At 37.2% G+C, this 26,893-nt stretch overlaps 1 protein-coding gene across 1 annotated transcript; it reads right to left on the reverse strand.

Moving 5' to 3' along the window:
* Nucleotides 1–461: 461 nt before the first annotated feature.
* LOC146468967 (TBC1 domain family member 10A-like) lies at nucleotides 462–21,771 on the reverse strand. Its single transcript, XM_085124002.1, has 13 exons — nucleotides 21,319–21,771; nucleotides 18,224–18,329; nucleotides 16,884–16,991; nucleotides 15,661–15,764; nucleotides 9,382–9,448; nucleotides 8,566–8,613; nucleotides 7,637–7,702; nucleotides 6,871–6,945; nucleotides 6,041–6,102; nucleotides 4,605–4,657; nucleotides 4,309–4,387; nucleotides 3,038–3,110; nucleotides 462–2,067 (listed from the first exon to the last, which is right to left on the reverse strand). The coding sequence occupies exons 1-13, from the start codon at nucleotides 21,441–21,443 to the stop codon at nucleotides 1,972–1,974; spliced, it is 1,062 nt and encodes a 353-aa protein (XP_084980128.1). The 5' UTR covers nucleotides 21,444–21,771; the 3' UTR covers nucleotides 462–1,971.
* Between the last annotated feature and the right edge of the window lie 5,122 nt (nucleotides 21,772–26,893).

Raw genomic sequence — 26,893 nt, forward strand, 5'->3', positions numbered from 1 at the left:
TCTCTAGGGATTGGTTGCAAACCACCTATACTGGCAGACTTGTAGCCATTTGTAGTGTGATGACGATGATGTTACTGGCAGTGATCATGATCTTATGGTAGTGATGGTCAGATTGAGGATGAAGAAAGAAAAAAAATTGTAAAGCATTCTTTAAATCGCCCCAAGGATAAAAATATGTTCACACATCTTGTTGCGGGCAATGAATTTATGAAATTATTTCCGGGACCATACACTTCATTAAAAAATTGCTCTATTGATTACAACAGGCTCCCTTTTAAGGCAAGTAAAGAACTGAAGGATTCCCCATTTTTCTTAAAAATAATTTCCCAAATAATGAACACTCCCTAAAATTGCCATAAAATATGGCTGCAGTGAAAATCCCAATGAAAATTTCTAATGAAATTTGACAAAACTCCTGAACAGAAGCCCAACTGAGGAGGAAGTTAATGAAAAAAAAAAGGTTATAAAGAAGAATGATTGAGGCCTTTATTGACAAAGTTGTTCTGCTAACAGTCAAAGAAATTCAAATATTTAACAAAGCTATAATTACAATTCTATCTTAACTGCCACGCAAAATCATTGCGATTTAAATATTCTCTAAAATAGCAAAAGATTTCTCTTTAACATTCTGTATTTACAGTTTCACTGTAACTCCATAGTAGTACTAAAAATATATCAATTTTCAGTTCAGATTGCCACAAAATTCAAAATGCACTCGCTTCAAATAGCTAAAGAACTGGTGAGTCTGGCATCTCAGCCTTTAGTCCCCAGATTCACTCCTCTCAGGGAGTGAAAAAAAAAGACCTGGCTGAAAGTTCATTCAAGTTTCTTCTAAAAATCATGAAATAGATGTAAAATGTCAATAATGTCACATCATTACAACAGTGTGTCAGTTACAAATAAAGAATAAGACATTTCATATTTGCATATCTGTCAATAGTTTAAATTAAATTCAAATGAAGTGTAAGAACTCCTATACTTCAATTACAATTCAATCCTAAATTATAACATTTTTGAGCTGACCACAGCTGACACAGGTGCATGCACCTCAAATCTTATCAGACTGAGCTCATTTGGCCAAATTCTGTGAAATCCTAAAAATAATAGACACCCCACCCCCTCCCAAATAAAAAAGAAAAAAATTGGTAAGTCATGTGCCCTCCCTCCCCCCTTCCCCCAGATCTTGCAGTGTGTTGGGCTAATCTGAAAAACAAGTCTGGTTGATATTGAACTGTTAAGCACTAGAGGGTTTTACTAACTTGCAGACATTTTAGGATTCCTGTCCCATCATTAACGACCAGTCATTCCTACACCTACCTTATTTACACCAATATATTTTATGGTCATTTGTTGTCAATAAAAACCTTTCAGCCCTTAACACTCTCACAGGGTTTAGTCTAGATATTGTCCAATGAGGGTCCAGTGGGTCCCCTTCTGTAATTTTAAGGAGCCGTTTTTCATTTTCAAGAATATTTGAACCAACTCCAGAAAGTGCAGAATACAAACGAAGAAAAGAAAGGCAATTGAGACTGTAAGAGGCAGTCGTATCAATCTTATCATCATTGATGTTTTCGAATATTTTATTTCAATCAGAAAATAAATTACTTATTCTTGGGCACAATTTTGTGTGCCCCATTTGACGTGCCAACGTACATTTTATATGCAAGTTTCTTCAAATTGTGGAAATCCCCCAAAGCCACGCTCTAGAATAAACCCTGTTGTCATATTAAAAAGACATCAATTCATTTTAAAAATGTACTAGACTATGTGTGGCTTGATACTTTTATGTTATGCTCCTTGAGAATTCTTTGGAAAATTATAACCAGTAACTAGGATGTTTTCTTTTAAAAAAATTGGCACTTATTCAACAAATTCATATCATTAATCTAAATAACTTGTCTCAAATATTTTCCCTCTCCATATCAGTAGATGGGTGGTGTATTTCTTTCATTCCTTCTGTATTCCTTGGTGTCACCTTGTCTCACTTGCCTTCCTTTGCGGTTGCTTCGACAACTGGTGCTCATGTTCCCGCCGAAGGTCTTTTATGGAAAGCTTCAAACTTAAGGACTGGTGGAAAAACAAAATTCAGGATCCATCTATAAAACCTTTATTGTTTAAAGAATGTATGGGAACATGCAAGATAATTTTCAGGTGCATGTGTGTTATTTCTGCACAATCTCAGATTAGGCTTACAGGGGGGTTAATTTAGTGACAGAATAAGGGTTGTTGCTAGGGGATTTTAAGTGATGGTACATAACTCTTGTTTGCAGTGTTTTGTGGCACTTTATTGTTGAAATGTAGGAGGGTGAACAGATGGATTTTAAAAATCATCACTACATGCATGTTACTAGTGCCAGTCCCCAACCATGCTGCAAAGATAAAAATCCCTATGACTCGCAGAAAGGGGGATAAAGTTCCGATTTTTTTGATAAGTCAAAGATATTCCAGCCTTCTCTACTTTCTACTTTCTCTACTTCTCTACTACATTTACTGTTTAGTCTGACGAAAATGGATAAATGTATATGCTTATGACATCATAACTTCTGTAAAAATTCAAAATCTTTTGAAAAGTCAATATGTCCTGTTTTGCACCTTGGGCATCTTTTATTATCTTTTGGTACTCTTTTCAAATTTCACATGTGTGCCCCATCTGAGTTTTAGGCCTTTTTCTGTTCTGATCACAAGACCCGCCAAATATGATTATGGCTCTAAAATATTGAAAATCTTTTAAATAAACAAAGATGGACCAAACAACTTCTCTGTGAAAGCTAGGGTTTTCAAGATATAAAAATTAGGAACTTTCCATAGCAACAACATGGCAGTTCAGTTACATTGTAGTTCCCCTTCAAAATAGAAAATAAAAGTCCAAATAAAAGTCTTATCTAACCTGGCTTAAGTCACATATAAAACTGATTTTAATGCATTGTGTAATGAAAAATACTTCTCCAAAATGTACCCCTCTTGATATTCTTGGAAGGTATTAAAAAAGGTTTTAAAAGGATGAAAGTCAACAGCTAGAGCAGGTGAACATTCTTACCACAGGTATGAGAGAGTCTTCTTGCATTAACGTCATAGGTAAGTGCCTTAATCTCTCATTTGTCTCAAACAATCTGTACACAAGACATTTCAAGAGTATATTTTACATTACACTGATGAAGGCTATCCCCTACTTGGTTGTCAGCTCATTTCGTAAAAATACAGATGTTGTGAGCAAGAAAATAGGGTAATTTGTGTTCGCTTTAGTTTTGCTCCACTTCACTAGTATGTGATTGGTTAAAAGACTTGAGTCACTTTCTCAGACAATTTGAACCAAAACCAATCATGATTTGCTCATACGCATTTTCCTACACATGACATTCACTTACTAGGTACTTGCATCAAGTCCTGACTGGTTTGTTATGTTGCTTACATTTACTAAAAATCAAGTGTTAGCTTCAAAATAGTTTTCTAATTGGCTTTTAGGGTAAAAGTAAAGTAAATTTATTTGTTCACAGTTAGATTAAGCTAGAAGCTTGTGGGGCCATGTAATCAAACAAATACTTTAAACAGAACAGAAACTCTTTAAAAATCCCAACTGGCAGGGAGGCTCACCAGTTGGCTATTTACAAAGCGTGACCAAAGATTTGAACAGGGGACTACCATGAAACAAATCCACGCTAGTGATCAGAGTTGAGGGTACTCGAACCTGGGGCCTCCAGATTACGAGTCCACGCCTCTAACCACTTGACGAGTCAACGCCACCCACTCAATTAAAACCACTCTAACAGAACTGGAAACAAATACTTGTTCCATTTCAACTACTTCTCATAATCCAATGAACATTTAGCCTGATTCTCAGATGCAGGCCAAGGATGCTTGCTTCACTCCCTCCTCCTCAGATCTCTCTGAGAATCAGACTAGAGATTAATTAAAACCATAATGATAATACTTATTAATTTTTTAGTCTTTAGTGTTCAAGTAACAATTATTTCTGCTTAGTGTTGTTATATTAAATACTGGATGGCCAATACAATCATGTGCGCTTTGTTGGGTTTAACCTTGTATGTACATATACAAGCCAATTCTGGAGAATAATCAGTAAATAAATGCCTTCAGGCAGCTGGTATATTGGGGGACAATACAAGAGGGTGAAAGATTGTGCAAAAAGTGAACAATTGGCTGAAGGCCCAGCATTATCCTCTGATATACCAGAAGAGCAGAGACCAACATGTTTAAAATATCATTAGGCCAAATCACAGATTTCAGTGAGTAGTTTAATGAGACCACTTCTCTGAGCGAAATGGCAAGGCATACATTCAAGCTACATACCCTTGACAATGTGGAAGATCCTTTGGAGTAAGAGCTAATTTCATCATTGCTAAAGTAGTCCTGAATAGTACTTTTATCCCTAGACAAAAGAATACACAGTATTAGCCATTTCAGTTTAAATCAGGTCCATTCATTATCAATTTACAGAGTTCATTATTTTCATCATCAATTTTTGCAGTAATTTGTAAGTAGAATTTTACAACAAACCCCGAAATATATATCCCTGTCTAGCTGTAACCAAATTTATGATTCAATGACACTGCAAGCATGGGTGTTAAAGCTTTATATAAACAAACCTTCACAGAAGAACATGTCCCACACACGAAGTACAGTGGCAAAAGGAAGGTTCCTGCATTTATAGAAAATACAAGCAAAAAATAAGAAGTTATGAGGACATGTCCAAATACAGGCCTCATACGCTCTAGTAAAACAGCAAATGTGAATTTCAGTGGTAGCTCCATGATGGTTATAAGAATATTAAAACTGAAAGTTGTACTAGAAACTGTAACATTCTCATAGCAGCTGCTTCACAAAGAAAAAGAAGTTAGAGGACTACAGCAGCATTAAAATATACATTAAAGTTTGTATGGTTGTCTGAACCAAAATATTTTCCAGTCCAGACTGAACTCACTGACTTAAAGGCATAATCTAGAATTATCCTGACTTGATGCAAAATTCCCTGTTTTTCTGTTTTACAACCCTGTTTAATGTTTTTCCCTGACTTTTCCCTTACCATGGCAACCCTGTTTCAAAGTTTAAAAAGATGTTGTATCCAGGGGAGATACTCAGGTATAAACGTGACAGGGGGGTCCGACGTATGTTTTTGGGTCTAAAATTTTCAACTCCTGTTTTTTTTTGGGTTGAAGATTCAACTGTGTATTTTTTTGGGTCTGAAAAATCTGTGCGTATTTTTTTGGGTTCAAATTTCTGCCAGGCTAATAGTTCTTACACAATTCAAGCCAAAGTTCCCGCAAGATCCGAAAGGCAGAAAGGCAGTATGTAAACTGTTCTTAAGATTGCATTTTTAGGGTATTTAAAGTCATGTATTTTTTTGGGTCTAAAATTTCCAGTCTTTTTTTTTGTATTTTTTTGGGTGCAAAATGTTAGGCTCCGTTGGACCTCCCCCCCCCCCTCCCCCCGTCATGTTTATACCCGAGTTCCCCACCTGTGATGTTGTAGCTGCTAATAAAAGCAATTACAGCTTTTACAGGTAAACATTAAAGTACTTGCTCGTAAATGAGGGTTCCGAAACATAATTCCACACACAAGTGTGTCAAAATTTACACCTCCTGTGACCTGCCCTTTTGTAAATGATCACCTCCTGTGTGTGACCACATAGCTGGCTTCATATTTTGGTGCTCTGATGATTTATGTCAGGGGGATCAACTGTACGCAGTCATATCATCTTCATGTCTAATATTTAAACCATTATTAATTTGTGTTTAGTGCAGGCTCTGCATTTAAATGAAGAATTTCCTTTCAGAATATAAAGTACTTCAGTTGAGATCTAATAAAGCGGCAGGTTTCATTTACAGGTCACAGGTCAAAACTACAGGTCACTGTGACAATTGTAAATAAACCAGCTAAACAGGGTCTCCTAGCCCTAAACTCCATATTAAAAAGCTACTTATTCAGGCCTAGGGCATGCTGACCCTCTTGGTTGGATACCAGTACAACAGTGACCTGTAAAAAAGACCTGTCACTCTTAAAGGAGCCTTTTAATAACACCAACCTGGCCAACAGGCACATGAACCATTCAGTCATGTACATCAAAGGGTCTATGTGGTGAACTCGCTGAAAGGGAAGGGAACACAGATTTGTAGTACAGAAGGTTGTTACTTACATGTACATGGGTGTTACTTGGTGTTGCAGCGATTATTGTTGGTTGTGGCTATTGCGCTTTGGTATACCAGTATGTTTCTTTGCAGTCTTTGTTTAGTGTAACAAAATTAATGGTATCATAACACCAGGAAAAGGCCATTTATATCAACTTAATTCATATTGGAAATAATGTGATGGAATATGTTAAGCCTAGTGAATAAATTAGAATGATGTATTAATCAGTAAATGACACAGGCATACTCGGAAAAAAAATCCGAGTGCTCCTATCAAGAGTCGAACCTAAGACCTTCCGATTACTAGTTCGGACTAGTTCCGATTACTTGTTCGGAGCATCCGAACTAGTAATTGGAAGGTCTTAGGTTCAACTCCTGATAGGAGCACTCGGATTTTTTTCTGAGTATGCATGTGTCATTTACTGATTAATACATCATTCTAATTTACTTCATATTTTTTCATGATTTCTGAACTTGTTTGTGACAATGAAATTTCTAATTCATAAGAGAGAAACCAGTAGGTGAAGAGGAGAGCAAAATATAATATACAGATGCTGTGAAATGGACCACTGGGGCTGCTGCATTTCTGGAGAGTTATAATGTAGAAGAGAGCTAAAAATTCATGTCTGCACTTTGCACCACTTGCCAACAGGAGTCAAACACAAATAGTACAGAAGTGACATAACAAATCAGAACTATAAATGACTGAAGTCACAGTGATCCTTACCATGTGCTTTGCTACATGTGGTACAGTTTTCTCCAGCAAGCCACCAAACATAGCTCCATCTAGCCGAACAGCTTCCTAGTTCAAAAGTAAACAAACGGTAAACATAACTCCTTAATAACACATCATTAAAATATATATCACATAAACCGTGTGGTCCATACCTGGACTTTGTGTCCTCACAAAACTACTTATTATAATTATTGTATAGCTGAACTGGTCCATGCTGAAAAGGAGCATTCTGATTGGCTCCCGCTCCCTGTGGTCCGAATTTTCGTACATTTGAAAGGACCAAAGCGTTTCAATTTTGACAAAAAACAAAGCAAAGAATTAATGTTTTAAATTAAGCTTAGGAAGTAGGAACTGCTCAAACCGTCATGTCAGAGTATTTACTTTCTTGCCTTTTTTTTCTCGCACTGCTTGAACATAAACAAGTTTCATGGGGACTACAAAGCAACAAGCTGGAAAGTCTATATAATAAAAACTAGCTTGTTCCCTCCATATTGGGAAAATATTGATCTGGAATTCAACCAATCTTTTCACAATACAGACCTCATGCTATGGCCTCCTCATATGAGCCTAGTGCCTAGTGCAGACCAGGCCAGAAAAAGCAATTTGGGGTATGGTATTTCCCTAATGTGTGTCTTTCTGTTTTTCAATGACTTTGACTTAGTTTCTAACCATAAAAAAAAAAGTGTGAAGAAGAGGTATTTTTGCCAAGCCATCTTGACCAAACAAACTTGGTCAATTAAATCAATATATAACTTACTAGTTTGGGAGAGTAGTACCCAGGAATGTAATTATCACAGATACGCACCAAACACCAGAATGCTTCCTGCAAGATAGAGACAACTACATTCAAGCGCTGTTTACATTAATGAACTGAGCAAGAGTACTTTACTACTGTAATGCAAACAAAATTCATCAAATCTCAATTTCCGCTGAAAAAGTGAATCATCAATGGTGGTAAAAGTTTGGCAATTTTTTCCTAGTTTCTTGGGAAGAGAGAAAGGATTAATCAAACATTGGTGAAATGTTATGAACTTTTGCCTGTAACACTCACCTTTTAACTGCAGTTATTTGACCACAAATGAAGGAAACTGTATGTGTTCAGGACTAAATTGTGTGGTTCCAGAAATATCCACACCCCACCATGGAGTGTATTGGAAATTCCACAGGGATGGGAGGTGGGATAAAGGTACAGGAAATTCCAAAGGGGAGGAGGGGTTAATGGTTAGATAGTCTTCACATTCATGTCGGACATAGTTGTTCAAAATTGAAACTTACCAATGTTGTAGATCTTTCTTAGAGACATTACTTTGTTAGTTTTAGCTATTTCACAGAAACTCTTGTTACATTAAAAACATGTTTCCCTTAACTGAAAAGCCTCTGGAAGCGAAGTATCCTGAACTGACAGAGACTAAATCTATTTTATCTCAGTGTTTCAGATCAGTTGATGAATTCAAAATAATCAAATTTATTATATAAACACCAGTGAAATACCAGGTGAGCTTTCACGCGAAAAATGATTGTTTATATAAAAAACAGAACATTACATGGCCGCTTGGAGATAAAAAGAATTTCTCTTATTGTCTTGAAAAATATTTTTCAACACTCTAAGAGAAATTTCATATCCCCACAGGGTCATGTAATATCCTCTATATATTTAGTCTAGGAAATATTAATTACAGTCTTCACCTCGGCTGTCATGTGCATCAGAAGGACAGCAGCTACTGGAGCCATTGCCTGCAAAAAAATAACCACAAAATGGATCACTGAAAGTGGTGGTATCTGTAAATGTTAAAATCATATGGGACCATGGCAATTATTAATGTAAGGTAGCTGTTAAGGTGATTCCATCGAAAGAACGTTTGTAATGAGAATTTTTTTGAAAATCTCTACAGATGTTAAGTATACCTAGTATATCAGAAAAATAAAATAAAAAGAGGGGGTCACTGTGCTTGTTTTGATTCTAGAGGGCTGTAGTATCTCAGTATTTTCTAGGCATGTGACCTCAATATTAAAAGAGCTAGTCTTCACCGAGAAGTGCCCAGTACTTCCAAAAAGTTAGTACTGACAGTGAAATACTAGCATTTTTCTCAGTACTGTAACTTTGTAGTAAAACGCTATAAAGTGGCTAAATAAATTAATCCCATAGCATAATAGGGGACATTCGAGCTGTTGTACGCTTCCCACTAAACGTCCAAAATTGATCGTAGTAGTGATTCCACAATAATTTTTCGAAATTGAATAATGAAAAATTATTGAAACTGGGATATAACTTAGAGAGTCGTATTTTCTTTAATTTCGTTGAATAAAAAATGGGGGTCACCGTGCTCGTTTAGAAGAAAAGGACCATTGATCTTCCTGCCGAGCTTAACCTCAAGGAAATCCCGCAATGTTGTGCGTGCGCGCGCTAAATGACACGAAAAATTATGCGCAGCAAGGATGTGCAATGCAATTCAGTGGAATCACCTTTATTTGTTTTCCAAACTCGTTTTTCATGTTTCTTACCTGGCAGTATCCTGTTTGAGGGTCATACACTGAATACGCTTTCAGTATGTTAAACAAATCCCTCTGCCTGAAAGAAAAAAAATATGTTTTTTGTTAATTGCTTCAAATGTTTTATCCGCTGCTTTGCACTTTGTTTTGTGATAAAAATGGAAATCTTGCCCATATTCATAGGTTTTTATGCACATGAAGTGCAAAACAGCAGATAAAACATTAAAGCAATGTTTCCTGAAGGAATTCAAGGCCACATGCAAAAATGGCAGTGAATCTGATTAAAACAACAAAACATGATCTGATTTGCACTATACAATGTAGGTTGGTTATACCCGAGCCCTTCAAATAATCTCCTTCCTTTCAGGGATCATAATTTTAAGAAGTACATCCTCCCTCTACTAAGCTTCTCCCCTCTTACCCTGATTCCAAATCTGAATTTTAAGTGCCTTTTAACATTATGTGGCTAAATGAAATTTAGGCTAAGTTAAGCTCAAAACAGTGCGGGTCAGCAGTCTTCCCACACACTGGTCACAGGGGCGGCCCAGGAGATCTAGCAGGGTCACTCGGTGACACTTTCATGCAATTGCTTTTGTCGCTTTGCTCGCCCAAAGGTCATTCGCTGTTTGCATTTGCTTGGCTGCAGTTAGCTGTTTGTCTGCTACTGTGATTTTGCTCCTGCTCCCTCCCACCCTTCTCTATGGTAAGTTTTAGGTAAGTATTCCACTGATTTATTCAGTGTGATGGTGTCAGGTCGTGGCCATTCGCAGGGTTGCCATGGATACCTCCTTGCCGCCAAAGTTCAGCCCGGCTCCACCACCTTTAGGCACCTGTTCCCAAGCTCATCTATTGGTGATGAGTTTAAGAGCAATTCTCCAGGAAAGTGAAGCAAAGTTGGAAATGAAAATTTTTAACCCCCCTTCATTTTTTGTGTGGAGGTAGGTTACCTGGAGGGATGAACAAAAACAGCCATATTTGGATCGGCAGGTTCGTCGTTGCCATGGAAACCGCACTTGATCACGTCGGCCTGAGGTCTACGTTTTGACCGAAAAATTCACTCTCAAATAGTAAAATAAACGAGTCTGGTTCTCGAGTACATGTGAACCAATTCAAATGAAATTCATACAGATGGTAGACCCACTCTCCCAGTTTATAAAATTTGCTGTTAGAGTATTTTGGGGTCTATAATCAAGAAGACCTTGGTCGTATTATGATGTTGCCTGTCAGCCATTTTGACAAGCAGGAAAAACAACCATATTCGTTATTTCTCCGAAAGTACTCTTTCCACACAAACCAAATTAGCAGCAGAGCTTACATAGATATTGAAGTTTCTAAATATCATAAAATCTATTTGGGGAAAATTACATTCTGGCCGTCGGTGTTGAAGACATCCGAGGCAAGTTACAAAAAATTGCAAAATTGGAAATGTTGAGGGCTCCAGTGTTTGGTTCAAACAGGCTTTAGATGGTGAATATCAGCTTCAGGGGTTTTTTCATTCATCTTATCTGTTTTCTACATTTGATTGATTAGCTTTTGGCCAACGAATTTGCTGAAATATAAATTAAAACGAAGCCTACCTTGCAACTTTTGGGAATTTCTTCAGGATGCTTTTGTCGTATAGGATGGGTCTCTCCTCAGTTCGCTCGCTCCATTTTCTTGACCAAATCTTGCACAGACTCTAGTGGAAAGGACAAATCTAACTGCCTAGCCTCGCCGAACATCTTCTTTTAGACCAAAGATGATCATGCATTAACCCGAATAAAGAACAGTCGAACAGGTCAAACACAGTCGTGTGTCGAGTATCGAAATAATTCATCAATACATTCCATCCAGGAAGTTAAATAGATGCATCAAGATCACAGCTGAGCAAATGCATGTTTGCGACGATTCTGAATAACGTCTTTGGCTAAATCGAGCCGTACATTCCGTGGTGCATGGTTGAGAAGCGAAGAAATCGTTGTTTACGACCTGTTTCAACCAAACATATGTAGACCGGAAATGCGAGTAGCAAAACTGCTGACCGGATGTAGTTTTAAATGCGTTATACGCGTTTTTTGTTTGTTTGTTTTTGTAGCTACGGCTAATTGTCGCAATGGCATTATCTCTTCTTTAGATATTTTTGGTACAATTTATCATTGATAGGGGGATAAAAGGACGACTTTTGATCCGCTTTTATGATTGTTTTACAGTGGTGAATAAAGAGGACGAAATAAAAGCGCTTCACTAGTCGTTTTACGCAACCACAGAAGCCGCCCATGTTTCCTGGGTTTCTTTGTTTGTTTGTTTGTTTTAATTCATTGCTTATTGGATGTTAAGGATGGCCTGCATGTAAGATACGTCACTGATCTGGTGCATTAGCGTACACATTAGAAGTTACGAAGTTGGAATTTTTGACCCACCTCTCCTCCAGAAATAAACAAGATGCCTGCTATACTGGCATTACGCGAGATGCTGGGGCTGATTCATTTATTCCAACTGTATGCTTCGCCGATTGATAAAACTATCCTTGCTAATGGAATAGTTTGAGTCACGACGATCGCGTTACGTTGTTTTCCGTGTGTTACGCGACTCAGACTATCAGCGGAAATTTGTCAAATTCCATTACGATAACGTAAGCTTCTCAATGACCTCTTTTCAGTCTCACGTCGTGGTCTAAGACTGTCAAACAAAGCACGATTCCTTCACTAAGAACTCACCAATTTCCACCGTTTTACGTGTCAGGTGCTTCTTAGAAGTTATTCTTTCGATTTGCCGCTTCAAAATGGTGAAATTTCCCTTTGAAAACGGCACACTTGAGTCCAGAACATGTTAAAACAATATGGCGCGACTTAATCCGTCTTTAATAAATATATCAAATGATGCATTGACGTCACACAGGTAGGGGTGAGTGGGTCCCCTCCCTCGCAATATAAGCGACAAGAATGGATTTTGATTGGCCTGCTTTTGTTGAAGACAATCAAAACAATACATCCCGAGTAGGAGAGGGGAGAGTTTAATGAATAAATTAATGTACCGATTTGTGTATACGACGAAGAAAAAAAAAAAAAAGAAATCGACCCGTTTTTAGACACGGTATGCCCCTTCAGGGCATCCCGCGTAATAAGTCCTCTTCAAGCCGATAAATTTTCACATTCAGTACCTAATACCTGCCCAAATTTTGGCATTCTTTCTGTTTATTTATTTATTTATTTATTTATTTATTTATGTATTTTTTGCTGTTGTGTTTTTTGGTGGGGGAGGGGTGACCGGACGTAAATTTGTGCCGTCGATCAAAAACACTGTAAGGGAATTTGCATTTCGTCGTGCGAAGGAAAATATCCTGGTCGGTACAATAGAAAGTTGGTCTCTTTCAAATCCCAAAAGGGACGTTTCGGTTTGTGAGTGCAGTGGAAACAATATAAAACTCAGTCAATGTCAAAGGGATATTTCCAGGCACGTGCAAGCCTACGGACTTAGTATAAACCGTGATAAAATCAGCGACGAAATGGATCTTATTCTTTGCCGTGCAGGTAAATAATTGTAAGATTTCACGCGCGAATTTTTCATTCTCTTGTCACGAATAGTTTATCATAACTCAATTTGTAATTGCATTTTCACAGTCTAAAGAGCAATCTTTGGTTTTTTTTTTTTTTTGGGGGGGGGGGGGGGTGGCTATTATGATCATGCGTTCAATTTTCCGCCCAAGCTTCAGTTCAGCTTCATTTCCTTTGTTTTTGTTTTCATTCGGTTATTATTATTATTATTTTTTTGGCTTTCTTCACCATTGCCATTGAGAAACAACCCCATTAAAAGAGGATATCATTACACATACATCCGGTGTTACATCCCATTACATTGTGTTACATCCGGTCAGCAGTCGTGCTTCTCGGACTTCCGGCCTATGCGTTCAGTTTATTTACCATTCTTGGCTTGTCGACTATCGCAATATCTGACTCGAGTTTAGCCAAAGACGTTACTTTGGATCGTTCAAAGGCATGCATTTGCTTTGTACATCGATCTCGAGACATTTACTTTACTTCCTGGCTGAATAATATTGATGAATTTAGGTGCTCGATGGCAGAAATCGCAAGCATTACGACCATGTTTTGGACTTTGTCAACTATTCTTTGCCAAGTGTGTGCGGGCTACTTGTATCATCATCCCTGGTCCGAAACACAGCAAACTGGATATTCAATGGGAGTAACTGTTAGTCTGCGCTAGATTTGGTCAAAAAGACGGAACGTGCGAAGGAGAGATACTGGAGAGAACCACGCGACGAAAGCATCCTGAAGAAATTCCCAAAACCCTCAAGGTAGGTTTTGTATCAATTTATATTTCATCAAATGTGTTTGCCAAAACCTTATTTACTAAATGTAGGTAGCAGACAAGATGATAAAAGATACTTTTGAAGCTGAATTTCTCTCTCTAAAGCCTGTTTGAGCTAAATACTAGAGCTCTCAAAATTACCAATTTTGCAATTTTTTGCAATTTGTCCCAGGTGTCTTCAACACCCATGGCCAGACTATAGTTTCCCCAAATTGATTTTATGATATTTAGAAACGTCAATATCTATGTAATCTCTGCTGCTAATTTGGTTTATGTGGAAAGAGTACTTTCGGAAAAATAACGAATATCGTTGTGCTTGTTTTTCCTGCTTGTCTAAATGGCTGACAGGGAACATAGTAGGACGAGCATTCTCTTCTTGTTTATGAAACCCAAATTATTGTAATGTTGAATTTTATAAACTGGGAGAGTGGTTCTACCATCTGTATGAATTTCATTTGAATTGGTTCACATGCACTCGAGAACCAGACTCGTTTACTTTTACTTTTTGAGAGTGGAACTTTTGCTCAAAACATGGTCCCAAGGCCGACGTCATATAGTGCGGTTACCATGGCAACGATACATCTGCCGATCCAAATATGGTTGTTTTTGTCTATCCCCCAAGGTAACCTACCTACACACAAAAATTGAAGAGGGGTTAAAATTTTTCATTTCCAACTTTGCTTCACTTTCCTGGAGAATTGCTCTTAAGGTGATTCCATTGAATTGCATTGCGCATCCTTGCTGCGCATAATTTTTCGCGTCATTTAGCGCGCGCACGAGCGCGCGCGCACAACATTACGGGATTTCCTTGAGGTTAAGCTCGGCAGGAAAATAAATGGTCCTTTTCTTCTAAACGAGCACGGTGACCCCCATTTTTTAATGCATCAATTTAAATGTCATACGGTTGACCACTATATATCGCGATTTAAAGAAAAGTTTAATACTCTACTTTGAGATATTTTTATTTGAATGCTTTAAAAAGCACGTATTTAGGTAGTGCTGCTTACGTGCACATGCAGCAAAATCTTTAATTTCTTTCATAATCTTAATTCCAGTTCACTGAAAATAGTTTGTTGTGTAAGATTAAAGTAAATTTTGTTGAATTGCTTCGATATTTTAATGCAAGAAATTAATTTTTCTAGAAATGATAGTTCCCTATTTCTGATTACTAGCGTTCCCAATATAAACCTTGTGGGTGATCTATTTACTATAATAGCCACCCGGGTTGCACAAAAACGAGCACGGTGACCCCCATTTTTTATTGCATTTTTGTAATGCTTATAACATAGTCATGAACTGGACCAAGTCTTAGAAAATTTTAAATACTCCTTCTCTTTCAGCGGAATCACCTTAAGCGCATCTGTTTTGGCAGCCAAAATCATGCCAAGTAGCTAATGAATAGGTTAAAGGGAGTAAACAAGAGGGCATTTGTGAAAAACAATGTAAGTGATGATTTGGCATTGGCATTCAAATTTCTCTGAATTCGCTCTAATATGGCAAGCATACAGACTGGTTGTTCACAGTGTCAGAAAACATAGTTCCTTGTTTACTTTGTGATTTGAGGGCTCAAATTCACCCAGCAAGCTTTTGACTTTAGCCTAAAAGTTGAACCAACTGTCAAGTGATGTTTGAAATGATTTCTTTAAAGCTAAACAAAAATTCTAACAAGATAACAACTCTCTTAGCCAAAGTAGAGCCACCGGACTTGTTATCACATTAGAACTTTTGCTTTACTTTAACTTTAACCAGAGAAAAAAAGGAAGGGATGGGGAGGTCACATCTCCTTTTCTGCATTCTTCTGACTCATGGCTGTAACGACAAAAGACCTATCATGAATGGTGCTGTACTTTTATGAGGTTTCACATTCTTCAGCTTTTCCACCAAGTTCTATTTCTTTCACAAAAGTTGACAAATGTGCCACTTTCTCTGAGAATTATCTGGTCCTTTTTACATGTACATGTACCACCAAAACTGTACTGAACTCACCCTGGTCCATCTTTTACACGGAACATCTCATGGAATGGAAATGTTCTGCTCAAGTCCTTCTCAATCACTTTCTCCCACTCTGGAGACTCTCTCTGTAGAAGATCCTGCACAAAATCACTTGGAATTAGAGAACAGTCTTTATGACTCTATTATAATTTGATAGTACAATTCCAAATATAAGCTGTGGCCTCATATTCTTTCTAAGGATTTTTTCAGTGGCTATAAACTGTCGCATAGATATGGATCGTAACAGCAATTTACAGTTCGTATCTTTCATACAGACTGTCAAACTTTGAATACGGTCTGAATACAGAGCTTGCATCTCATTATCTAATCAGCACAATGGAAGTTGCACTGAGAAACACACTGAACTATGAAAAGTCGACATAATGAGAATGATACAATTGACGGATCATAATCTCCTTCCTACAGTCTGTGTTTCAAGATCACGATCCCAATGAACTGTTAGGACCATCAGAATGAATGAACCCTCTCAGAATCAAAGTGAGATAATTTATTATTAAGTCCCCTTAATGAGATGCAATTTACAGACCGTAATCTCCATCTTATGGTCCGTGTTTCAAGATAATGGTCCAAATGAACTGTACAGACCATCAAGATGGATGACCCCTCTCAACAACAGAGTGAAGTGAGATCTATGCAATTAATATGGAACATCATCTCCCTCTTAAGATCAATTCGTCAAGACCACAGACCAAAATTAATGAAAATAACAGATCAAAACCTTGGTTTCACAGACCATTACAGTGCGCGTGTATTGGACAACCCTTATAGTTAAGAGAGTGAGCAAGTGGCCGCTGTTATTAGTTGCTAGCAGCCTGCAATGATGGCTACCAACTACAGTAAAGATAGCCAGCTACCTACAGTTTGAAAATAACCGAAAGACAACAAGAAATGGAGATTTTCTTTTGCATGTGACCAGCTTATTTCCTTGCAGAAGTACAGTTTCTCCAATGCTTAATGACAGTACCCCTTAACAATGGGTACCTTGAGTGTTCTTGCTACAGGCTTTATTACCAAAACGTAATCAAACATTGGATTAGGCAGCTGATTTAGTGAACATAAATTTTTTTTATTCAAACATAAATACAAAATATGTCCCTGTATTTTCCTAGCAGACATACAATGTAGCAACTACTGAAACAGCTATCATTCATTCATAACTTTCCTGCATGAGTAATAAATACTTAGCTTAAACTCACATCAAATACTCCACTGTTTTTATTTTTTAGGGCTTCACTCCCAGAGAGATTCTGCCAAGCTCTTCCACGAACAGATGATGGAATACCTTTGCGGCATCTTTCCTTTATCTGCAGGTATAAATAATGAATAAGTGAATGATCATCACAGCTATATACGCAACTTAAGTAGTTGCAAAAAGAAAGCCTGAAAAAAATTCAGGCTTGAATGGGATATTTTGAACCCATGACCTCTGCAATACCGCTGCAGTTCAAATGTATAAATTTTCATATATTAACTTTCATCTCATCACCTAGAGGTACAGGTATTACAAATTCACCATATGACCAGTATCACAGAGGTCATGGGTGCGAATGCTGTTCAAGCCTGAATTTTTCCAGGCTTACAACTGGAATGATCATTCACTTATTCATTCTTTCTTCCGTAGTTCAAATGTATGAATTTTCATATAATACTATTCACTTTCATCTCGTCACCTCTACAGGTACTGGTATATAATTTATGAATTCACAATATGACCAGTTCCCAGTTGGCTTGACAACTCAAGCTTGATGACTCAATCAACATCGCAGAGGTCATGGCTTTGAAACCCGTTCAAGCCTGATTTTTTTCAGGCTTTCTTTTTGCAACTACTTAATGATCATTCATTCTTTGTATTCTTTCTTCTGTACTTCAAATGTATGAATTTTCATATATTCACTTCCAGGTATAAATAAGAAACCTTTCAAGACAACAATGAGCAATATCTACGGTACATGTAACTACCCAAAGATGTAGGCAAACATTTACTCAAAATTGAAGGGCTCAGAACATGACTGTCTTATGTCAAACTTTACCCTGACTTTTTCTTTTGCCCAAAATGTGCCTACACTTTTTGCATGAAGCCTTCAATTTAGAACAGAGGACATCAATCATTTTTTTTTTTTTTTGCTGGTTTATGTTTAGTTTTTAGTTTTCAAGAAAAGCAAACCCAAAATACCAAGCCTTTGTCATTTCAAGTCATCCAAGGAAATAAATGAAAACAACAAAGCAGAACAACAGATGCTTTAAAGTGAAAAAAAGCAACAACAACAGAGTGACATTCATTGATTAAATTAAAGGCCACATGTACAAATTCAGGCACTTTTCAGCCAAACAAAATTGGCTTAAAATTTGACATAAAATGGTTACACTCTCAGTTCTTAATTACATGCAGTGTAAAATTATTATAACGAAAAAAGTTTCTCAAAGTAGAGTGCCTAGATCAATCAGTTCTACAGTTCATAAAAACAGTGAATACAATGGAGTTCTTTTCAAAAGTGGAAAACATATGTCAATTTATTATTAGAAGAAGGAATCTAACCTTTGGGTATTTCTTTGACATCCACTTATCCCAGTTCTGAAGCATTTCAACCCATTTTAACTCTCGATGTCTAAAAACATCTACAGCCACCATCTGCCTCGACACCCTAGGAAAGGAATATATGACTACTGGTAAATAAAAAGAAACTCCCCTGGCTGATAAGCATTACAGATTTCAAACACCATAAAATCCACGAACAACCATCAGGATGCTTATTTCAGACTTGGACACGGTAGGAGGTATGGTACTTGTTCAAGGAAGGTGCTTATTTTATTTATACCAAATCTTGGTGAGATGGACATCTATTATTGCATGCAAACAACAGCAGGTGTATATATATTACTTTATAAAATTAATATCATTGTACGCAAAGCCATTCATATAGTTCTAATACTGGCACACTTCATACATGTTATGGAAGAAATACCTGGACCTGGAAATAATATTATAAGATGTGACTTAGAAGAAAAGAAAACAGGTTCTACTATTGTAATGATGTAGTTAACTGAAGCAGTTAGTCAACTTTGATTCTGAATTACCAAACGGTATTTGTGCATTGTGAAATATAAGTGATAAACATGACCAATAGTACATGCATACCCAACCTCTATTTTCCCAGTACTCATTCCTGCCCCCTCCCTCCCTAAAAATAAGCAGGGGGGCATGAACGGGGCGCATACTCAAGACGAAGTACTTCAGTCAAAAATCAGCCACAAAAGGGTGAGCTAATTTGAAGGGCTCTTTATTTCAAAGAAGTTGGTTATGATGCATGATGAGGTTATAACGTGAATAAACTTTAATTGACAGAGAATAAAACAATGATGTGCAACCACCAGGTAATGCCAAATCACTTTAAATATCCATGTCAGGACATGGCTTAGAGCTACGGAACTGTGTTGCACAAACATTGCAGATAAAAAAAGTTTGAAAACCAGTTTAACCAAACAAGAAGCACATCAAAGCATATGTTAATGGTAGTGGTAATGGTAAAGAATTTTTTTCACTTTGGAAGCAGTAACTTTTGTTAACCATGTTAAAACACTGTTCTTTTATGGAAACAAATTTTGCTTCTGGAACATCTGCATCCCAGGTTAGCCACCTTAGGACTTGTTCATATGGAGGTGGGGTAGTCCACTTTCCAGACTGGTCCAGTGAGTGGAATGAATTTTGTCTTGTGTTTATACGAACAAATCAATCAGCCCAACATCTTCGCTGGAATAAAAAAAATTGGTCACGTGACCATTATCATGCCTTTGTACACAAAATTCACATGCACCCACGGAACTCTTTCAGTCTAGTAAATGGCTTGGCTTGACAAGATCCCAACAGCTCAACAATGCATTCTAATCAATTTAATAAAGTTTTAATTTCTCTTACTGGGTAAATGGTCAATTTCTTGGTTCTGTTGCCTTGAAATTTTGTCACAATTCAAAATAATTTTAACAAATGACTTTTGTTTGATTGACGTCCACCAAAACGCAACTTTATCAGCCACTGTTGAAGGCAGTAGGGTATGTATTATTGGTAATCTCGGGATACTCGGGTTTCCTATGGGTGGTGCCAACTAATACAGGGATAATTTTTCAAGGTTTAAAACTATGTGGATAAAGCAGAACTTAGCAAGTGCTTTCAGCATCCAAAACGAAAATTGGGGGTAACCATGCATTTTTCAGAGATAACAAAGCTTCAATTTAGAAAAAAATGCCATACATTGCTTTGTATTTTACTGCTTTTTAGAATAATAATATTATTGCTTATTTATCTCTCAAAAATGCGTGGTTACCCACAATTTTCTTTTTGGATTTTAATAGCCCTTGCTAAGATCTACTTTTCCAGCATAGTGACAAACCGCACAACAATATTTTGGTATATTTAGTAGGCACCGTCCTTGCATGTAATATAGCTTTCTCAATTTATCCCAGGCCTAATTCAAGGTTATCAACATATCCAGTTATAGGAGAGGCTGGTGTTCTTTTCATTTTGATAGCAAAAATGTTCCAAAAATACAGATTTTAATAAAACTGTTTTAACTTGTGTTACAAATACCAACTGTCTTCTTTATTCCTGTAATGTGAATAGAGACTAGTAAAGACTATACCCAGGCAAAACCCAGCCTCAACCAAACATGGCTGGGAGAGTCTTTGGTAAGATTTCCACACATCCCCATATGTTAATTATGTACTATACATTTTGTGACTCAAACTCTGTTCTCATTCACTGTTTTTGAAGGAGGGTTAGTATGACAGTAAAGCATGTATCATTAATGGGGCTGACCAGAAATCTTTCCAAAGTTCTACTGGGACTGTCCACCAAATCTATCAAACACGGTTCGAATTGAAATGGTTGATCACAATAGAGCATGATCTTAGTGAAAATGGGACAGCAATTAACAGTCATTCTAACTTTTTTGGCTAAAATCATGTACATGCCATTCTCACACTAAGATGACTTGTCTGTCTCAGCAGCCAATAAAATATTTAAATATTAAATATAATATTTTGCTCAACAAAATATCCTTTGCAACCATCTTTAGATGTTAAGAACACTTTCTGAGCAAGAAATATGCCTGCAAGTTGAGAAAAATGAAATAAGCTTATGAGTTGAACGCGCCGATCTGGTGTGACAGTTTGCTGTAACAGTTAACAGCTGTCAAACTTCAAATGTTCGGCGACAAAACACATCATGTCTGACACCCTATTAGAACATGTTCTTTTGTATCATGTCCACGCTTAGATGCAACCGAGGTATTATGCTAATATATCCAAAGATGAAAAGATAATTATATGATATTTAATAGATAAGAAATAGATTAGAATCTATGTAATTATGTACAATTAAAGGCACTGGCTCGTAACTCTCACTGCAAAAGGAAGCCATAAAGCTTGGAATGCTGTATGTAGCTATGTACAAAATATATATGCAATGGCAGAGTAATCACACATGCGCAAACTGCGCAAAGTGTATTATAATAAGGATTGCAGCTGAAACGGAAAAACCTACTTCTTGTTTATATTTCCTCACAAACGTTATATCTGTAATCATGGGATGATTTTATAGAATGATATGATGTAGATTATGAGAGAAAATAAACTTACGAGGCTTGCTTGTGATCTCCTACGAAACCATAACGGTCGACAGCGGGCGACACGGCTCGGTTATCATCAGGGTCTATCCGGGTTATACCATTTAGCTGCACGCCATTAGGCTCATAAAACTCCATGTTGCTTTGGTAGCAATGCTAGTCCTCTCAGAAAGATATATCACTAGATTTCAATACCATCATAGGTGTTTTCTCGTGAATACTGTGAATTGCACATCAACACATTTCCGGCAAACGTGCAGCACATAAACAACAGAAATTTAAAAGGAACGCCAGCCCTCTCGAGAGATTTTGATCATTTCCAGTCAGTTGAAAAGCTGTTGAGTATGTTTCCCTTGGACTTTACCAAAGAAGGTTCCTTTAAACCCTTAAAACTTCAACGTCGATGCGGCCTGTGATTGGCAAAACACCAAAGATGGGCAAGTACTAGGCTGCAAGTACTCTGTTCCTCATGTAAGCCGAATGAAGTGCCTCAGACCTGAAGAACGGGTCGGTACTTCATGTACATGTAAGTAAAGCGTTGTCTCCGCGCGAGACCTGTCCCCTGGATACCTACTAGGGTTAGCCACAAGTTGCCCATGAATCCCAAAAAAAGTTGCCGATAAAAGTGTCTAAAAGTTGCCAAAATTTTTCTGCTTTTCGTACCTTGGTGTTAAAGATTAAAAATTCGCACATTGCTTCTTATCAAAACTTTATTTATCAAAGTCCAATGATAATATCAGAGGTTCTTTCCATTTCACTTGATCAACAAATAGTCTATCAGAATGACATCACAAAAATCAACCCATGGGGGGGGGGGGGGGCTTAGGCCCTAATTATTGTATTTTAGAGAAAATTGAGTAAATGTCTATCGAAAACTGACCAATGTGGCTCAAAACGTGAAGAAAGTGGCTTCAAAGAACCTCAAAAAGCCCAAAGTTGCCGAAAATTCTAAAAGTTGCCAAAAATCCAAAATTCTAAAAAAGTTGCCGAAAAGTTGCCGAACAACTTGTGGCTGAGCCCCCCCACCTACTGTCCTAGCCTCTTCCCCGAGAGCTTGCTCGCAGGCTAGAGCGAGAACAGAATTGTGAATCGCGAATGGAGAATAGTGAACTGCAGATTGGGTGTTGGAGATTGTTGGAATGTTAGAATAAAACTTCAGAAAAAGAAAGACAGGGTCTGGAAGGGTATTCTCAGAATCCGGGATTTGACCCAAATACGGTGCGGGATTCGGGAAAACGCAAAATATCTTGACGGGATTCGGGATTTGACTGCTTCCCGGGAAGCGCGATAAGCCAAAATTTGGGTAAAAAAAAAAAACAACAACAACAACAACAAAACTAAAGCCCAACAAACAAACAATTAAGCAAGTGAATATGGAATACTGAACAAGGAAAAGACTTACAAAGTTACTTCTGATCTATTTGATCAAGAGAGGATGATCTTGATTTGATATATTTATAAATATATGTTAGTTTGAGGTAAAGAATTAGAGAATATTATTGGCTTATTTAGCAGTAACAAAGGTTAAAATAAACAGCCGAAAAAATGTTTATATTAACTTTAGTGCAATAGCGCGTTCGTTTATTAGAAACGAAATTATATGTTAAACTAGCTACTGTCCAAATTTGAAGGCAAACGAACAAATTCCTTTAGAGTTTTAGCTCTTTGAAGGGGCACCTCCAAGTGAAAAAAATTTATTCGAGAAAACAGCGCTAAAAATTCGGCAATTCATTTTATTTCAAAATTCTTGGTTTAGTTGGATAGCCAGCTCTATAAGCTTTAATTTGATATAAGGGTTTAGTTATCTACAGTTTAAACCGGACGCGCTACATCGCTTGGACGCGAGACACCTCTGAAGACACCTCTGAAGGTACCGGGTAACCTTAAAAGCCGGTGATAACATTGATTAGGAAACGACAGGAAAAAATATAACGAAAAGAAACAAGTAAACAAACAAAATATGTTTTTACGTGATTTCCATCAGAATTCTGGTTATATTCAATGTTAAGCTGTTGTGAACGGCTAAGACGGATAGAGCCGTTGTTCTAATTTGGTGTTCACATTTTAACATAACAAAAACAAACAAACAAAAACAGATGTTTTAAATGTAATCTCAAACAGAATTCTGGTTATGTTGAATGTTCAGTCGGTGTGAGCCGCTAACTCGAATATATAACAATGTCTTATTTGGTATTTCATGATCATTTACTTATCACTTGTTCTTAAAAATAAATTTATTAGTCATGTCTTCCTTGTCGAAAAAAGTAAAGAAAAAAAGAAAAAGAATCAGAAGAATTATATGCGTTGAAAGACAGTATTTTCATGCTTTGGAAACTGACAATAAAAGCAGTTTGTAATTTTTAGGCACAACTTTCTGAAAGTATTGGTTTTATCAGTATACCGTCGTGCGTATTAGAGTTGCACCATAATTCAGTAACATTTAACAAATAGATTCCATGTTGCCGTCTGTCTGTTCAGTAATAGATAACAGATGACGTCAAAATGTGGTAAGAACAAAAAAGTGGCACACGAGGCACAGCCGAGTGTCACTGATATTCTTACCACAATTTGACGTCTTTTGTGATCTATTACTAAACAGACGGAATTATTTTTATCCCGAAACAGCAGCAGAAACGTCCCACTCAGGTTGATCCACTGTTTCTCGAAAGCAAAAGAAATGAAGTAATTATGGAAAAGGGAGAAATACATGATCTTTGAACAAATACTCTTTGCTCTGAAACGGAGCGATTATATTCTGGCTAGAAAAGCAAACTGCACGTTCTACTCAGGTTGATACACCGTAGTAGTAATTGATAAAATGCTTTTTGCTGTAAATTTGAGATTTTTATTTAATTTATGCCAGAACAAAACGCTCGCTCAACGGAGGTCGAAAGCAGAAGAAATAAAGTAAGTATGGAAAAGGGAAAATTAGAAGATATTTTAAGTGAAAAAAAATTAGCGCCATTTGTTGTGAAATGGAGCGATTGTTTTTTGGCAAGACGCAGTTTCGGTTGTGGTTGATCGACTTCTCTTTCAAAATCCAAAGAAATATACTGAGCAATACGGGAAAAGGGAAAAGTACATGATGTTTTAACTGACAAAATGCTATTTGCTGCGAGAAGGAGTGGTTATTTTTATGCCAGAAAAGCAAAACGCTTGTTCTACGAAGGTTGTTCCACTCGTTTTTCCAAAGTCAAAGAAATGTAGTAATTAGAAAAAAGGGAAAAGTCCATGATTTTTGAAGTAAGAAAATGATCTTTGCTGTGAAACGGAGCGATTATTTTTATACAAGAAAGACAAAACGCATGGTCTACCCAGGTTGATCCTATGCTTTTATGAAAGCCGACCAAATAATGTCATTGGGTAGCAGGGAAAAGTAGAAGATGCCGAGTAGGTGTTCCATGTGTTTTTTATCTGCCACATTTCCAAATCCTCCAACCAACCTCTCCCTTCCTATTATTTTTGACCAGGCTCTTTAAAGTTTCAAATTTGGCGTTGACGCGAAACAATTTACGTTTTGTTATCAGCTTGTTTTCGAAACATTTTTTTTTTGTATTCCGCTTAAAAGGCCCTTTTTCTCGGATATAAGGCCACCCAAACCCCTTACGAATTCGAATAATCCCAGGGCTTACTTACAAAGGAATTCTATACCGGTTTTTAAGGGGGGAGGGGGGCTTATAACCGGGTTTTTACGGTAAATATGTCGTAAAATGTCTTCTACTGATCGCGATATAGGCTGTGTTTTAGAATACAAAAAAAAGCTTGTGCAAGTCTAGTATAGTACCTGATTTACGTTGTTGCGGATCATTGGAGACAATTGTTGCAACAAAATACAAGGTACAGCATCAAATGTCCTTGGTGAAACATCATTTAATTTTTCCTTCACATATTGTAGTGTCACCATGGTATACCGTTAAATCCCGAAAATAATCCCCTGTAAACGTAGGTCGTGCGGAAATCCTCATGATATAGAGGATATCACATGACCACGCGGAGATACGAAATTTCTCTTCGAGTGTAGAAGAGAAATTTCGTATCTCCAAGCGGCCATGTAATGTTCTGTTTATTATATAAACACCAATGAAATACCAATCATTGCAAAAGGCGCGATTTATTATGTAACCATAGCAGCGGTGATCTTTTCACGTGTGAAGATAACATGTATGTTATTTTCACGTGTGAAGATATCATGTTTTCGTGCGAAAGCTCACCTAGTATTTCACTGGTGTTTATATAATAAAATAAATTATCCTAATATAACATACAGACAGTTTTTTAAACGCCAAATTCTCTTCTATGATAAGCAACCCCGATCTTTGGTAATTCCCGCAAGACTGACCTCGAAAAATCGCTTAAAACCTAACAAATATATTTGGAACAATTTACTGAAAAATTGATTTAATACCCTGAAAACATCACAAGGAAGAAAATTCTACTGACTCGCCGAAAAAGATATTTGACTACGAAATATTTCGACGTTGTCCTGTATAGGTCAAGTAATATTTGAACACGTGCCCATTGAGAATCAGAGGAAATGTCACAGCAAACCCCCCGACCTAAAGATGAAGCCATTTTGGCCGCACACAGTTTGCGCGAGCCTGGTTGGTTTATTTAAGGACGCTGCCTACTAATACAGAGGCATTTTTGCGTAGTTTATGACTGTGGGGGAAAAGCAAATCTTAGCAAGGGCTATTGGTCCAATTGAAATCCATCAAGAAAATTGGGGGTATCCACGCTTTTTTCAGAGCTAATTAAGCAACCAATTATTCGAAAAAGCAGTAAAATACAAAGCAAATGTATGGCGGGTTTTTTTTGCCAATTTGAAGCTTTCTTATCTCTGCAAAATGCATGGTTACACCAAATTTTCTATTTGGATACCAAGAGCACTTGCCAAGTGTTGCTTTCTCCGCATAGTATTAAACCGCGCAAAAATATCTCTGTATTACTAGGCACCACCCATAGGAAACCCGAGTATCTTGAGATGCGCAGAATGTATGTGTATTAACAAAAGTAGGCACTTTCCTACTTACCTACTGGCTTTTATGATGTCAGTAAGCGCTCGCTGGAGGTGTGGTAAGGGAATACGGCGTCGATGAAGTGATCCCTCAATTTCATATCAAATGGTTTACAAAGTTGAGTTTTGTTCTTAAAATAACTCAGTTTCTCGTTTGTAAACCCTTTTTCTTTTATCACCGATTTTTAATGGTTAACTCAATTCAAAGTTACCGTAATACAAAAGATGAAATAATGCTTCTGGCTCTATCTTTACTTGCTAGTAGTATACCGTAAAGTTTCGATAGTAACGACCTTCGTTACTTTTGAAATTAGCAGCCTTTGGGGTTCGTTAATTTCAGAGAGTCGTTATTTTCGCGGAACAAAAAACCATGAAATTTTAATTTGAATAAACGTTCCTGTTGTTAATACGAAATTATACCAGTTAAGTTTTTACGTTGTGTCATCACTGAACTGATGTCAAGGACGAGATGTCGGGATTTATTAGAAGCCACAAAGTTTGGACGTTACTTTCGGGATGTTGTTACTCAATCGGAACTTTACGGTAGTGTAATGAACTCTTAAAGCACTATTGA

Source organism: Pavona decussata, unplaced genomic scaffold (assembly GCF_977016875.1).
Source record: "Pavona decussata unplaced genomic scaffold, jaPavDecu1.1 SCAFFOLD_128, whole genome shotgun sequence".
NCBI lineage: Eukaryota > Metazoa > Cnidaria > Anthozoa > Scleractinia > Agariciidae > Pavona > Pavona decussata.